At 41.5% G+C, this 16,628-nt stretch overlaps 1 protein-coding gene across 2 annotated transcripts; it reads left to right on the top strand.

Annotated features, from left to right (window-relative positions):
* Positions 1-9,412: 9,412 nt before the first annotated feature.
* On the top strand, positions 9,413-16,336 carry LOC124117286 (protein wech-like). Of its 2 annotated transcripts, none has more exons than XM_048388465.1 (3): positions 9,413-9,529; positions 12,098-12,407; positions 13,161-16,336. In XM_048388465.1, exons 2-3 carry the CDS (start codon positions 12,098-12,100, stop codon positions 14,849-14,851), a joined length of 2,001 nt encoding a protein of 666 aa, XP_048244422.1. In that variant the 5' UTR covers positions 9,413-9,529; the 3' UTR covers positions 14,852-16,336. The 2 variants fall into 2 exon arrangements, with proteins under 2 accessions (XP_048244422.1, XP_048244421.1); XM_048388464.1 differs by having other exon boundaries at positions 13,140-16,336.
* The last annotated feature ends 292 nt before the right edge of the window (positions 16,337-16,628 follow it).

The following is a 16,628-nucleotide window of genomic DNA, read 5'->3' as shown; positions in this document are numbered from 1 at the left end:
AAAATGCCTTAGCTACGTCACAGTTAGACACTGATTTTCAGTAAATTAGACTGTTCGTTTGATAATGATAGCAATTATCCCTGTAGTTTATCCAGACTCACGATGGTTAATTCTGACTCGATCGCCGAATGACGAGGGCGACGCCATGCTTGTTTATAAACAGTGAAAGTAGTCCTACTTGACCTTTGATATTTGCATCTCTATCCGCATATGACCCCAACGGATATCGTTTTTATCCGTTGGCTTTATCCTGCCGAGAAACCTGCCCATTATATGATAAATAATGGATTATTAGATCAGTTGTAGTGGCAAGTTTCGGTTAAATGTGGGGACAAGACCGACATTATGCAGGTCTTGGACGTTTGCACCTTTGGAGAAACCCACGAGCACGGTTATGGTTGCTGACAAACCTAGAGAATTAATCAGGGCGATTCAGGGATTCAAACCCACAACTGTAGGTTCCTGTCACGTCTAAGGGACCTAACTACGTTCAACAAATCTCGGCGCCACAGAGTACCACATACGTTCGTGAGACAAAGGACTTTAACCCTTGATTTTGTACTTACTCATACAGCTACACGTTCACTTATATTATGCCGCAAGGACGTTTACTAGCGTTATATCAGTTACTCTTGCTGACGATATTGTTACTTGTGATTGAGACATCCACCTGAGTACTCTGTACACATTTAGTATGTATTTAATGACTGTAGAAAATGTATGTATTTTTTACTTTATACAGCTACATTTCAATGTTTGGTGGGTTTTAATATATATTTTTTCTATTATGTACAATATGTGACACTATAATCTTATCTTATCTTATCTTATCTTATCTTATCTTATCTTATCTTATCTTATCTTATCTTATCTTATCTTATCTTATCTTATCTTATCTTATCTTATCTTATCTTATCTTAGTCATATTTCATGTATAGTGAATAATCTTTTCAGTGATAAACGCATTTTAATGCTCCACCGGTTAGTTTGTTTGTTGTTTAACGCCGCACTCAGAAACATCCCAGCTATATTGACGGCGGTCTGTAAATACTCGAGTCAGGACCGTACAATCCAGTGATTGACATCATGAGCATCGATCTACGCAATTGGGATACGATGACATGCATCAACCAAGTCAGCGAGCCTGACCACCCGATTCCGTAGGTCGCCTCTTTCAACAAGCATGCTGAAGACCAATTCTAACCAGGAATCTTCACGGGGTTGATTCGCCCTTGATGAAGTCAACTTTCACACAGAACTTTGTATTATGTTTCTTCCATTGCTGCGTGTTTAACTCTTTTTATCGATGAGCGTTCTCTGTAACAGAAATTCCATTTGAGTAACTAATGACAGTAATTATGTCTCTTTGACCACGACGAAATTAGTGCCAAATGTTTTTGAAGCAACCAATTCATATGATATATTTTCAGGAGATATAAAGAAAAGGATCTTGATTATATATGTGTGTGTTGTCATCCTTCAACAAACGTGTTTGAAATGTCCACAAGTGCCATTCACGACTAGGTGTGACAACAAAAGGAAGACACTCTAAATGCGGAATGAAAACCTCCAATCCAATGTATGTTATGCAGTAGCTAACTGGCTATCTGAATGTTTAACACTGTTTCTGGAGTCGCACATAGCGTTTAATCGATTTTAATCTTTAGTCGAGAAAGCGTGAAAAGAAACGAAATGTACTTTAAACTGCGTCAATCGTTCTGCAGGCCGACAAATAGAAACAGACAAGAACGCCCGGCCCTGGTGCTTGGAAAATCAATTGCCGTGATTGTTGTCGATTGTACAAATTGATATATGCACCAGGGATGGAAACTTGTACTTTAAGCTTTTAGCAATGTATATATCGATCCTATAACCCCGATGCTTGAATTCTTGATGGAAAACATTCATGACAATTTTGAAAATACAAAATGGGTGGCTGGGTGGGTGAGCGGCTTGGCGAGTGACTTACTGTGTACCAATCGGAGACAACGCTTAAAGTCATTATAGGTTATCTTACTGAAGGTATTGAATAGGGTCATGGGTAGCATTAGGGTCATGGGTATCATCACCAAAAGTATACAAGCCACAGATGACTATGCTTTCCTGGGTCAGAGTGACCTTCCACGTTGCTGTTACAAGCAGTCCTCGTATGACGTCAGAAAATATAAAATGCGATTGTTCCGTTGCCAGTGAAATCGTGGATGTAGTGGACTGTACCTTTGTATACATGTAAATACTCAACCACAACCGTACACGTCGGGAAGACAAGATTTTAACACTGACGAGGTTTTCGGACAAACGAGGTGTCCCACCTCACAAGGTTTTCGGACAGATGCTGTGCCTCCACTGATAAGGTTTTCGGACAGATAGGATGTCACCACTGACAGGGTTTTGGGACAGATGGGGTGACGGAGTAGTCAGACAGTCGAGGTGTCCCAACTGATGGGGTTTTCGGACAGGCGGGGTGTCCCAACTGACGGGATTTTCGGATAGACGGACACCCCAATGGCGGCGGTTTCGGACAGAAGAGGTTTCCCCTATGAGGGTGTGTTCGAACAGACGGGGTGTCCCCACTGACGGGTTTTTCTGAAGAGGGGGGCGGAGGTCCCCACTGACTTTGTGTTCGAACAGATGAGGTTTCCCCACTGACTTTGTGTTCGAACAGATGAGGTTTCCCAACTGATGGGGTTTTCTGACAGACGGGGTGTCCCAACTAACGGGGTGTTCTGAAGATGGGGGGTCGACACTGACTTTGTGCTCGAACAGATGAGGTGTCCCCACTGACGGGGTTTTCTGACAGACGGGGTGTCCCTACTGATTTTGTGTTTGAACAGACGGGGTGTCCCCACTGACGGGGTTCTCTCACAGACAGGGTGTCCCTAATGACGGTGTGTTCGGACTGACGGTGTGTCCCCACTGACTTAGTGTTTGAACAGACGGGGTGTCCCAACTGACGGGCTTTACTGAAGATGGGGTTCCCCACTGACTTTGTGTTCGAAAAGATGAGGTGTCCACACTGAAGGGGTTCTCTGACAGACGGGGTGTCCCAATGGACGGTGTGTTTGAACAGACGGGGTGTCCCAACTGACGAGGTTCTCTCACAGACAGGGTGTCCCTAATGACAGTGTGTTCGGACTGACAGGGTGTCCCAACTGACTTTGTGTTCGAAAAGATAAGGTGTCCCCACTGACGGGGTTTTCTGAAGATGGGGCGTCCCCACTGACGGGGTTTTCTGAAGATGGGGCGTCCCCACTGACGGGGTTTTCTGAAGCCGGGGAGTCGCCACTGACTTTGGTGTCCTTCTCTGAGGGGTTGTTAGGACAGACGGGGTGTCCCAACTGACGGGGTGTTCGGAAAGACGGGGTGTCCCAAATGACGGCGTTTTCTGACAGACGGGATGTCCCCACTGACGGGGTGTTCGGACAGACGGGGTGTCCCCAGTGACTTTGTGTTCTTACAGAGGGGATTTTCTAGGAATATTTGGAAAAGAATACATAATTCCAGTAGAACACTCGTGAAACATATGCTCGAGTTTCACAAAAGAAAGTCCAATCAATGGAAATATTGGTAGTTCTGAAAAATGAGTTTTGAAAAGTGGAAAACAGCAATGCATTATGGTGAGTGTTGACGTTTGAGTGTATGAAGACAAACATACACAGAATACACCTGACGGCCATGGAGCTCTGAATTCCACATTCCACATTTAACATTTTAACAATTATAATTATTAACCCACTGTTGCCACGGTTACGGTTGAGGTCGAGTTTTTCTTTAATTTTGTTAATTAAAAGTCGCAGTTCCAAACCTACATTTTTGTCAATTTCAAAGAGTTCGATTTCAAATGATTTACAGGTATGGAGTGGCGGTGATATAACTGGAATACTGTTAAAAGTGGCGTTAAACCCGACTCACTCACTCACTCATGGGTTAATTTACTGGATTGTCTGGTCCAGAGTCGGTTTTTTCGTACAGCCGTCAATAAGTACCATAAACAAACAAAACTTGATGTTGCAATGATGTAAGTGTCATTACATAGCGTTGCTATGTTACAGTGTGGGATGTTAGCATCATTACATACTGTTGCTATGTTACAGTGAGTGATGTTAGCATCATTACATAGTGTTGCTATTTTACAGTATGTGATGTTTGCATCATAACATAGTGTTGCTGTGTTACAGTGTGTGATGTTAGCATCATTACATAGCGTTGCTATGTTACAGTGTGTGATGTTAGCATCATTACATAGTGTTGCTATTTTACAGTATGTGATATTGGCATCATTACATAGCGTTGCTATGTTACAGTGTGGGATGTTAGCATCATTACATACTGTTGCTATGTTACAGTGTGTGATGATGCTGCTAGTGTCATTACTTAGTGGTGCTAACTTGCTATTCTACTATGTACGATGTTAGTGTAATTACTTAGTCAGGGGTCCTTCACTGGAGCGGGGTGCTTAATTTGCGAAAACGGTACGTGTGTATCTATGTATTTAATACTGCGCGAAACATATAGTCTGGATTGGAAGATATTTAAATGAACAATAATTTTTATTTTTTACATTTATATATATTTTTTAGTTTATATATAAGAATAAGTTGGTAGGTAGAAGTAACAAGTTTTTGTGGATATCAGGCAAGCAAGTATTCAAAGATAGACGCCTACACAATTAAAAATAAGCCTCATCAAATGTATATAACAATAGTATATGTCGACCTTTGTTTTTAAGGATTACAACGTGGACTGATAGTGATGTTACTGATTTACTGTTTCTGGTCATGGGATCAATAAGTTACTCGAACTTGGCCTCCCACAAGGTCCAACAACAAGCCTTAAGAAAGTAAATGACAATAGTTTGTGTCTGTCTTTGTGTAAAAAGCATAAACACTAGTACTTGTCATGACGGTATATGCTTTGTCGCGTATTTCCTGGATGTGGGGGCAATCGATTTTTGTACATTTTGGACACATTTTGTAAATGATCGAAAATGGACAACCAGTACTACCCTGTGTATATTTCAGTGGTGTGTCCGTGTATTGATTATTCAGTACACTTACAATGGTACGTGTGGGGTAAACAAATGTTATGCAAAATGTGATGGGGTGGGTCAGGTAAATATGAAACAGTTTTAAATGGTGTTGGCAAGATTTGCTCACAGATCTGAAACATGACCGCCTTGGCAGCCAAATTACCATGAAATTGGGTGCTGAGTGTTAGACCGACTGCTACTTGAAGATATTTAGAATGTATTCTTTCAACCAGATTTGTTTTTTAAAATCCCCAAATGTCCGAACCATACTTCAAAGTCGGGCAAATCGTTGTGTCAAGTGCTGATAACATTCAGTCAAGAGGCAAGTTGAAATTGTGTACTTTCTTTAATAATGTACATGTAGTTGTGAATACCGTGTTTCCGGTAAGGTATGCTCTGTTGAAATAAAGAATAGAAGAATAAATACTACATCGAAGATAACAGCATCTCTCATAAGACATCGTCAATGTACATATGGGCTGAGTACAGATGATGACTGGAGTAGTCCATTATTCTGTAGGTGGGGTTTCTTTCTTTCAGTAGTCATAATGGGAGTCGAATCAATTACCAATTGACTGTCACCAAGCACTCCTTTATGGAACCAACCGAAATGATTTTGTGTCTGGTTGGTTTTGAACTCGTCTATACTTCAAAAAGTTAACAAATTTGATTAGAATACTATTGGTATTGTCCAGAAATTGTTTCGTTTTAAATCCCAAAATGTCCGAACCATACACTTCCATACAGGAAATCCCTATGTCAAATGCTGTTAACAGTCAAGATGCAAGTTAATATTTTTTACTTTATTTAATTGTTTTAAATAACCTCACATGTTTTCCGGTAACGTATTCACTGTGGATATAAAGAATATAAGAACAGATAATGCATTGAAAATAACAGCATCTCCCATTAGAGGTCGTCAATGTTCATATAAGTACAAATGACGACTGGAGTAGTCCATTATTCTGTAGGTAGGCTTTTGTTCTTTCAGTAGTCATAATGGGAGTGAGCCGAATCAATTACCAATGGACTCTCACCAAGCACTCCGTTGTAGAACAAAACAAATGGATTCTGTGTCTGGTTGGTTTTGAATTCAAAATGTGAACAAAATTATAAGACTATCGGTATTGGTCAGTTAAATACTATATCATCCAAAGGTCGTACGACTGTGACGTTCTGCCTCAAACACGAAGACGACAATAGATCAAGGTGATGTGAACAATGGTTGTATCACTGCTGGTTGTTGGATATAGATACCATATCCGTTACACTCAGCTTGTCGTGAGTTCGGAGAGTGTCACCGTCAGTGGTTGACCCGACGTATCTATAGACTCCTATCATTAACATTATACATAAGGACTCGTGAGTTAAATACCTTTCAATACGTTTTCAATACGTGCCGGTTTCTATACATGGTTAATCATGCTACTTTCAGGCGGGGCTGGTGATTGGGCGTCTATTGTCGTGTCCAAGGTTTATCTCTGAATGTACTTTAGGTGTTGCGGGTGTTTCTTTTGTTTCACTACACCTTACACATTACAATGACACATTACGTGAGTGAATGTGCGTGACACTTGAGTATGCGTTCCAAGTATACATGACTTTGTTACTTGAGATAGTGTAATTGTTATACCCACGCTGTGTGAAGCCACTGAAGGCATGAGCAAGTAGAAGGAATGTCCAATCTGAAGTACATAATATACATTACATGACTCTGTGGCACACGGGCTATTGATTACACCATGGGGACATTACAGACCACGGTTGTCAGATGCCAGACAGTGACGTTGATGTGATCAAGCAACACGATAAACGTGGTATCACGATCCGATGAATATGCAAATGAGGTCACCAAGCAGGAAGTACTTTTAGTCAGCTCAATGCCTTGTCTACCTGCTCATAAATTCCATAAATTCCATTGATGATGAGACAGTGGTTTCCATGTGTGTGTTTTTTTAAGTTAACAAGCATGGTGCAAATGATTTGACATTATATCATAAATAGGGGTGGGGGTGTCTCTGGTAGTTTGAAGGGGCACGGGTGACCCAGTCGTCTAAGGCACCGCGATTCGCTGTGCAGAGTTGCGTCCGTTGGGCACGCCAGGAACCTATGATTGTGGATTCGAATCCCGGTTCGCCCCGATTATGTTTCTAGGTTTGTCAGCATCATACCCGTGCTCGTGGGTTTCACCGAAGTGGTAAACGTCTGAGACCTGCATCACTTCGAGCTTTCCTCCAACATTAAGCTGACACGCCGCGATATACTGTTACAAGTGCCGTTAAAATCAACTCACTCACTGGCACTTTGTATTCAATCTCAGTGACTTTAGAGAACAGCAATATGACAATAACTTCTTCTATGAGAGGCACTGAGACTTTAGAGAATAGCAATATGACAATAGCTTCTTCTATGAGAGGCACTGAGACTTTAGAGAATAGCAATAGGACAATAGCTTCTTCTATGAGAGACACTAAGACTTTAGAGAATAGCAATATGACAATAGCTTCTTCTATGAGAGGCACTGAGACTTTAGAGAATAGCAATATGACAATAGCTTCTTCTATGAGAGGCACTGAGACTTTAGAGAATAGCAATATGACAATAGCTTCTTCTATGAGAGGCACTGAGAATTTAGAGAATAGCAATATGACAATAGCTTCTTCTATGAGAGGCACTGAGACTTTAGAGAATAGCAATAGGACAATAGCTTCTTCTATGAGAGGCACTGAGACTTTAGCTTCGATTAGTTTGAGAATGACATTATAACAGAAGCGTTTGTGTATCCTTATGTAATATCGATATACAGCATTTCTATAGGAGGAGAGGCCGGTCACATGACGTTTTTCACGAGGCTATATTCTTGAAGTGACATAAACCCTACCGGACTACTTCCACATTCGTGGGGAAACTCTGCAAATTCTTATGCATGAATACAAAAAAGCGTTCTTTCTGAACATTAAGACCCTTTAATCCTGCACTCAGCGTTTTGGTATACATTGAGTAACGTTAGACACTTTGTCTGCATGATTGTTAATGACTATCCTCGCTATGACCAATCCTTGGGAACAAAACTTAGAACACATTAGCATCGAAGTATCGTGTCGAGACTAACAGTTACAGTCGACAGCAATCTATGAATTTACCCTAGTATCTATCTGACACGTCTCTATAATCACATTTCCATGATCGGCCAACTGACCAATGATGGTTAACACATGTAACCGCCACAGGTTCATGAGCAACTTCGAAAATATCTCCCGTCACATTTATCGTGTGTGCCATTTTGACTTCTTTTACTTGATGTAGATCTAAAACTGAGGTAGTTCTTAACAGGCCTTTCTCACCCAATGATGATAGATTTTAAATACATTTGTTGTAAACAAACTACAATATATGTTCTTCTGTCAGAGTCACCTCTCTTTTGTGGGGAACTATTATATTGCACAATACAGCTGGTTGTTGTATGGCTGTCAGTGTAAACTATTAAGTCACGCTATAGATCTGGCGCCACATCCCTCGGGATATGACATTGTGATATAAAAAAATAATAAGAATTGACTTTCACTTTGGGTGAGTTCATTGGAGTGTGAACCTTTGTAGAGTGAGGGCCAAACTGTATGAACGTGGGAAGTCATTACTTAAGTAAAAAAAGCCCACGACTGGCGGACAGTAAATATGAAACAAAATCGGGATTGCCATCTTAAAGTTATGGCAATCAAGTGATTCTATACATGTCATGGCTACAGGGTAATTAGCCTTTGATTATTCAGACAAAGGCTGTCCCAAAACGGTCGTCATGACAATATTCCTTCCAACTGCCTTTTGTCTCCTAATCAAAGTGTGTGCCTCATTCTGTCAACAAAATAACATGTCACTTAAAACGTTTTGTAGGAACTATATGGGGCGGGGTCTTAAGTGTGTTCTACAGTTTACAGTGAGTGCATGTAATATCGCTACTCCATGACTGCCAGAGGCAGTTAGCGGAATAAATGAGTGGAGTGAATGAGCGAGTGAATAAGAGTGGAGTGAGTGATTGAGAGTAGAGTGGAGAGTGGGCGTGAATGGATTATAACAATGTGTGAGAGTAGTGAGAGAGTAAGTGGATTATGTCAATGAGTGAGTGAGTGAGAGTAGTGTGAGAGTGAGTGAGAGTAGTGAGAGAGTAAGGGGATTATTTCAATGAGTGAGTGAATGAGAGTAATGTGAGAGTGAGTTGATTATTTCAATGAGTGAGTGAGTGTAATACATATCAGCACAGGTTATAAAATGTGTTTTTGTTCGGGTCAGAGTATACCAGCGCATACCAGTTTTATGTAATATTAGTATTAATATAGGTATTATTTGTATATGCATGATAAGAATTACATTTGACTTGACTTTTCCGGTTTGACGTATGGCTGTTTTGACTTGTTACCGAGCGTATCAGCAAACCTGTCCCAGCCCGCATTGCGTCACTACGTCACACTGTCGCGGGTGGAGGGACGGCTATTGAGACACAGGGTAAGTTGGAGTGTTACGCTACAGTGAGACAGAGATATGTAGCATTCTGCTGGAACATTCAATCGTTCCACAAACTGTAGAGGTCTATTGTTTTACAGAAATAATCTCCCACGGCGTGAAACTGGTCAGTTAAGTCACATCGAGTGCTGGGAATCTACTCTAATCCAGGTCGAAATGGAGTTACTCTCGGTTTAGATTGTAAGAATACCTTGCACGTCACCCGTCTCGATTACCCGACTAAAAAGATTTCATTCCGCGCAAAATGTAAATAGAAGTGAAAATCATGTGCAAGAATCACTGAAAATCAGTGATGACACCAGGTGTTCGCGAATCGGGTAAGCATGTCTTGCCCCACCAGAAACAACCGCCAATCACACAATTTTCATGAAAAAATGTTTGTTGCCCGACACCCACAGCAATACTTGGTTAGTACCCGGATGGATAATCAAACATTGACAGTGACTCAGTTGTTTACGATCACCACTTGTTTGTTTATTCCGTGGACGATGCGTTGGCCACCCTGATGGAACCGGAATGATGAAGGGACTGGTCATTTATTAGAAGGTGGGTGGGTCGTTGAGTGATGGTTATGAAAGTAGGACACAGCGAAAGTGGAATGTTTATATTAAAAATATAAGTTTACATGTTATAAGCGGTACATGTATGGACTTGAACCACTCCAGTGTCGTAACAACAGTTTTGAAAGAGGTTTTTTTCAGATTATCTCCCTTGACTTAAACAGAAAATAGAGCAGCATGTACTTTTGGAGCCTTGTCCATTGTGAAACTTTAAGGAGTTTTTAGCACATGTTTAAGTCTGTGCTGATGTTGAAATTAGTAGATTTTACTATTGATTCTGTCAACAATTCATGCTGTTTAAATAATATTTGACGTAATATGCCGCTAGACTGATGTCATGAGACCAACATGCTGGAGAACTGTTTGAGTGAATTCTGTAAGGTGATACAATCATACAAACCCAGTGAACAGTGTTTCTACAGCCAGAGGAAAATATTTTCTGATGTATATTTATAGTATCATATATTGCACTTCAATTTTTCAAAATAGTTCCTGTCAAACGTTTTCTGTATTTGATAGACATTTACACTGAAGCAACATGGGATGTAGTGTGGGGTGCTTTTAAAATGTCTGCCTCACATTTATGCCTAATATTGAACCAGTCACTTAAAACTGACAGTATCTATCAGACCCAAACCAGCATCGGTGCTGTTATCTTTCCACAGCAAGTGAGTGGAACAGTCTCCCCCTTGGACAAAAGGTTTTCCAAAGTTTCCAGATCTTGAGGCGCCGTTTACAGACTCACCTATACAAGCTCGCATATATTGACTACACTGAAACCTGGGGCGGTCGGGTAGCCTAGTGGTTAAAGCGTTCGCTCGTCATGCCGAAGACCTGGTTTCGATTCCCAATATGGGTACAATGTGTGTAGCCCATTTCTGGTTTCCCCGCCCTCATATTTCTGGGATATTCAACAATTGCGTAAAACAACATTCACTTACTCACTCACAACACTGAAACCTTTCTTGTGCGCTTCAATCATATATTGCGTGTGGAGTTATGTGCAACATAAGTGAACGATTAATATATTAATACAGTCCATCAAAATTTTCTCTTCAATTTCAACCAATTTTGCAATCGACTATTAATCTGTTAATTAGCTCAATTCGATGATGATGATATTTGTTTTTGTCTGATGAAAGAATACAAAATCACTAATTAAAAAGTGAAATGAAAAGGGTAGAGCTGATACGTTTTAGAAACTGATATTGAAAGGTTAGAAATAAAATCAGCGAAATCAGTGGATCTATAGTTGTTGTTGAAATTAGCAATGACAGTGATGAGAGCTCTCGTGGGTTTCACCAAAGTGGTGAACGTCCTGGATATGCGTCACTTCCGGCTTTCCTCCCACATTAAGCTGACACACCCAGATGTAACTGAAATACTGTACACTCCATCTTGATAACGGTGTAAGAATCTACATCAAATGTCGCTAAATGCAGAAGTTGTTATAAATAAAGTTGTATGTTTTCTTCTTTACTCATCAACTGCTGCTGGCGGTCGGGTAGCCTAGTGGTTAAAGTGTTTGCTCGTCACGCCTAAGACCCGGATTATATTCCCGACATGGGGACAATGTGTGAAGCTCATTTCTGGTGTCCCCCTCCATGATATTGCTGGAATATTGCTAAAAGCGGCGTAAAAACATACCCACTCCATCACACATATCTAGAACCCCAAACAAACTGTTAACTGAAAGACTGTACAAAGGAGCGTCAAGCACAACGCACTAACTCATTTACGTAGGTCGGACAGTACTGAGGAACCCGCCTTGCTTTCAACATGTTCAAGTCACTTGTTCAGTGTTAAATATTCAGACGCATTTTACATGCATTATGATTGGTCACTACTGTCAATGATAACTTATATCGTCATAACTATCAGATATTCAATATTTCCAAACCTCCACATCACACAATAAAAATGTATTAACATTCAATCACCAGTCCTTAAAATACATGAATGATATTAAACAGTTATTCCTTTGTTTCAGATGGCAGCTGCCAGAAAGCTTGAGAGTCTGAATGAGAACTTCTTGACCTGTTCCATATGTACGGAGGGATACCAAGACCCCTGTACTCTGACCTGTGGACACACCTTCTGTAAGGGCTGCCTGGGGAAATTCCTGAAGACCAGACAAGAGGCCATCAGAGCCAAGTCCATCCCGTGTCCCTACTGTCGTCAGATGACCCAAGCTCCCCAGCCTGACAGACCAGTGGAGGAGTGGGTGAAACAGATCAAGCCCAGTTTCCTCATACAGGGACTTCTGGACACTCTAGCCTGTGGGGGAAATACTGATCATGGTAAGTAAATGTGATCTAGAAGAAACCGAAAGATGACAATATTCTTCCCAGGGGCGTAAGATCCCTGGCCGCATCTCACCAAAAGACGGCATTAGTTGTCACTCTGCCAGGCGCTCGACATTAAAAGGATAAAAGAGGGACTGGTAGTTTTAAAGTCAGTAAATGGTGCGTGCGTGGGGTATCCATGTTAAACTCCACTATCTCAGTGAGGTGGTACTATAAAACTGGCCCGCACGCACGTCGCTACATCAGTGCAATAATTTTCAAAGCGATGTTAAACGTCTATTTTGAATTACACTGTCGCCGATTCAGTTTCCACTGAAACCAAGAACCCCAAGTAGAATATCTTATATGAGATGGACTGTGACGCTATCATCCAGCAGGTTCTCTATCCTGAATGACCGAGGTAATTCCAAACCAGGTTCAGTCTATGCACGTTCATGCGTCATCAAAATGGTGATGGAAAACTGTTTATTGTAGATGAATGTATTCAAGACGAAACTGAAGGATCACCTATATTTATCAGGATTATCTAGAATAAATCTTTGTCATTTCAGTTTTGAAATCTATACATGTAGGTTATCCCAAGGTACTTTCCGGACCCTGTATACGTTGAACCGCACAATGGGCAGAATTAACATTTTTACACTGATTCACTCACTGTGTACGTTGACATCTTCCTACAAACATTATCTCATTATTGTGTTAAACATTGCACGTTTGATGTGACAGGTTTATCCATGACTTGTTCAGATACAGAAAACCGCTGCCATCCCTGCCAGGACCTTGGAGAAAGTCATCCGGCCAACTCCTACTGTCAAGACTGTGATGTGCCGCTCTGTGAGAGATGTGTGAAGATGCATGCATCTCTTCCTGGTACGTCAAACCACGTAATTGCTGACCTTGGTAGAGCAGTGAAGGTCACTAGACGACAGATGTGCACGGAACACAACAAAGTCATGGATTTCTGCTGCAGAGAATGTAATAAAGCAATATGCCACAAGTGCTGTGTCACATACCACAGGAAATGCGACTCTGTGGTCACTATTCAATCTATAATGTCTGAGATGAGAAGTGTTCTTACACGCAATAAGGGATTGATTACAAAGAGCTTTGACGACACGGACAGATCACTTCAACAACACAGATCACAGATTGATGCGATCAGCCACAACAAAGACAAAATAAAGTCACAGATACGACAGGCCTCACAGAAAGCCATGGACGTGATTAAACAGAAGGAGAAAGAGCTGCTGGAGGAGCTGAATGAAATGACAGAGAAGCAGTCTGGACAACTGAGGGGGCGGATAAAGTCAGGGGAAATAGACATGCAGATGTATCAACAACACATAGAGTACATCACCCAGGTGTTGAAGTCTGGGAGTGAGACTGACATGTTTGACGTTTACCAGATGTGTCAGTCTGGGGCAATCAAGAAGGCAACAGACAGGGATGTCACTTTAACAGACAGTGTCCCTGATTCAAAACTTATATTTGTAAGTGAATTAGATGAGAGGAAATTATACAAGGATGTACAACTTGGTAGAATTCAACAGAACGTTTGTGACGTCATGGATAAGCGACTTGGTAAAACACAGAGTGGCACATTTGACGTCATGTGCCAGCCAATGTTAAACAAGACAGTCGGCATCAAGGTCTATGGCGACAGGAAGCAGCCGTGTCCATCTGACGTCATAGTCCTGGTTGTTGACGGTGAAGAGACACTGGTGGTCACTGACTACAACAATACATGTCTGAAATCCTTCTACACAAAGAATAACAAATCACGACACAGTAAACTGGATCTTCCAAGTGAACCATGCTCTGTGACGAGGCTGAGGGACAACCAGGTGGCTGTATCATGCCGGTCACACAATGAGATTGTAATAGTACGGGTGACCCCTGACCTTGTACTACAGTCACGTGTCACAACAAAGAAGACGTACATGGGTCTGACAGCCTTGAGTCCTTCAACATTAGCAGCGGGTTGTTTGGATCCTCCCTGTGTTGATATCCTGGATATATCGGGGAGAGTGATGAGGTCAGTCAGTAGATTCAACTCTGGGGAGAACCTGATATGTAAGCCCTGCTTCCTCTGTGCTACAGACAGGGGCAACATCCTGGTGTCAGATATTGACGCAGACTCCGTCTACTGTATCACACCAGAGGGAGATGTTGTGTTCACCTACACCCCTACAGGAGAGAGGAGACTGAGAAGACCACAAGGTATCACAACTACCAGCACAGGACACATCCTGGTGGCGGACTCCTGGGCACACAAGGTGGTACTACTGACACCAGCAGGGGAGTTTGTCACAGACCTGCTGACGTCACAGGATGGACTACAGAATCCATGTGGCTTGATGTTCTGTGATTGTAAACTGTATGGGGTGGAAGACAATGGAGATACTGTGAAGGTATTCAACTGCAGTATTCCCCAGTGAGACGCCAGGAAGCAAAACATACTCCGATCACATCGTGCACTGATTTATGTTCTGTGACTGTAAACTGTATGTAGTGGAAGACAATGGAGATGCTGTGAAGGTATTCAACTGTAGTATTCCCCAGTGAGACGCCAGGAAGCAAAACATACTCCGATCACATCGTGCACTGATTTATGTTCTGTGACTGTAAACTGTATGTAGTGGAAGACAATGGAGATGCTGTGAAGGTATTCAACTGCAGTATTCCCCAGTGAGACCCCAGGAAGCAAAACATACTCCGATCACATCGTGCACTGATTTATGTTCTGTGACTGTAAACTGTATGTAGTGGAAGACAATGGAGATGCTGTGAAGGTATTCAACTGCAGTATTCCCCAGTGAGACGCTAGGAAGCAAAACATACTCCGATCACATCGTGCACTGATTTATGTTCTGTGACTGTAAACTGTATGTAGTGGAAGACAATGGAGATGCTGTGAAGGAATTCAACTGCAGTATTCCCCAGTGAGACCCCAGGAAGCAAAACATACTCGGATCACGTCGCGGAGAATTTTTTATGATGAATATTCAGAAATATGCCCCAAATGAACAGTTTGTTTTGTGAAAAATACCCCAGACGCCAACCACATTTGAACATAGATTACAGTGAATGAGTGAATATGATAATATGCCGCTTTTAGCCGTATTCGAGCAATACCCTCACCACAACGGGGGCACATTGATCAACCGAACCTGGGACATCGGCAGGACGAGCGCATACACATGACAAGCACATATTGAATTATTGGATTAGTTGTAGTGGCTATTTTCGGTTAAATGTTGGGACAAGACAAGAATAATGCAAGTAGTAGACGTTTACAACTTTGGAGAAACAAACGAGCACGGAAACGGTGCTGACAAACCGAGAAAATTAATCAGGGCCAGTCTGGGATTCAAACCCACACCTGTAGGTGCCTATCACGTCTAAGGGACGCAATTACGCAATCAAATCTCGGCGCCACAGGGAACCCCATATGTTCTGTGAGGCAACGGAATTTAACCCTGAATATTGTACTTACTCAAAGAGCTACACGTTCACTTTCATTATCCAGCAAGACCGTTTACTAGCGTTACTATCAGTAACTCTCGCTGATAATACTTTAACTGGTGCGTGAGACATCCACCTAAGTACTCTATAAACATTTTGTATGTATTTAATGACTTTAGAACATGTATGTATTTAATCATGTTTCAAGAAATATCTCCTAAGCTTTACCAGACTGGATTTTGTACAGTTTTATTGTTTAAATAACATGTTATATTTATATTATGTACAACATGTGACACTATCATATAATATATCTTATCTTATCTGTTCTTACATTTACTAATGCCTACACACTTCAGCAATTTGTAGACTGATAGGATAACCACTATCATTAATATGAAAGTCATATTTCATGTATATTGAATAAACTTTTCAGTAACATATGCATTTTAATATCCCATTGGTGAGTTCGTTTGTTGTTTCACGCCGCACTCAGAAACATCGCAGCTATGTGACGGTGGTCTGTAAATACTCGAGTCTGGAGTCAGCGAGCCTGACCACCCGATTCCGTTACTCGCCTCTCATGACAGGCAAGCTGAAGACCAATTCTAACCAGGGATCTTCACGGGGTTGATGAGCCCTTGATGAAGTCAAGTTTCACTTTTAACTTTGTACAATGTTTCTTCCATTGTTGTGTGTTTAGTCGCATATCTTCTCATCCATGAGCGCGCTTCGTAATTGAAATTCCAT

Source organism: Haliotis rufescens, unplaced genomic scaffold, assembly GCF_023055435.1.
Source record: "Haliotis rufescens isolate VD_foot unplaced genomic scaffold, xgHalRufe1.0.p SCAF_72, whole genome shotgun sequence".
Taxonomy (NCBI): Eukaryota; Metazoa; Mollusca; class Gastropoda; order Lepetellida; family Haliotidae; genus Haliotis; species Haliotis rufescens.
Note: the sequence above shows the minus strand (reverse complement) of the source record. Positions and strands in the feature narration are given on the sequence as shown.

What these genes read in the sequence shown, in the direction of transcription:
- LOC124117286 (XM_048388464.1), top strand. Translation starts at nt 12,098, where the DNA reads ATGGCAGCTGCCAGAAAGCTTGAGAGTCTGAATGAGAACTTCTTGACC. An exon ending in TGGGGGAAATACTGATCATG is followed by an intron (nt 12,408 to 13,139) that starts GTAAGTAAATGT and finishes TTGATGTGACAG; the next exon opens with GTTTATCCATGACTTGTTCA.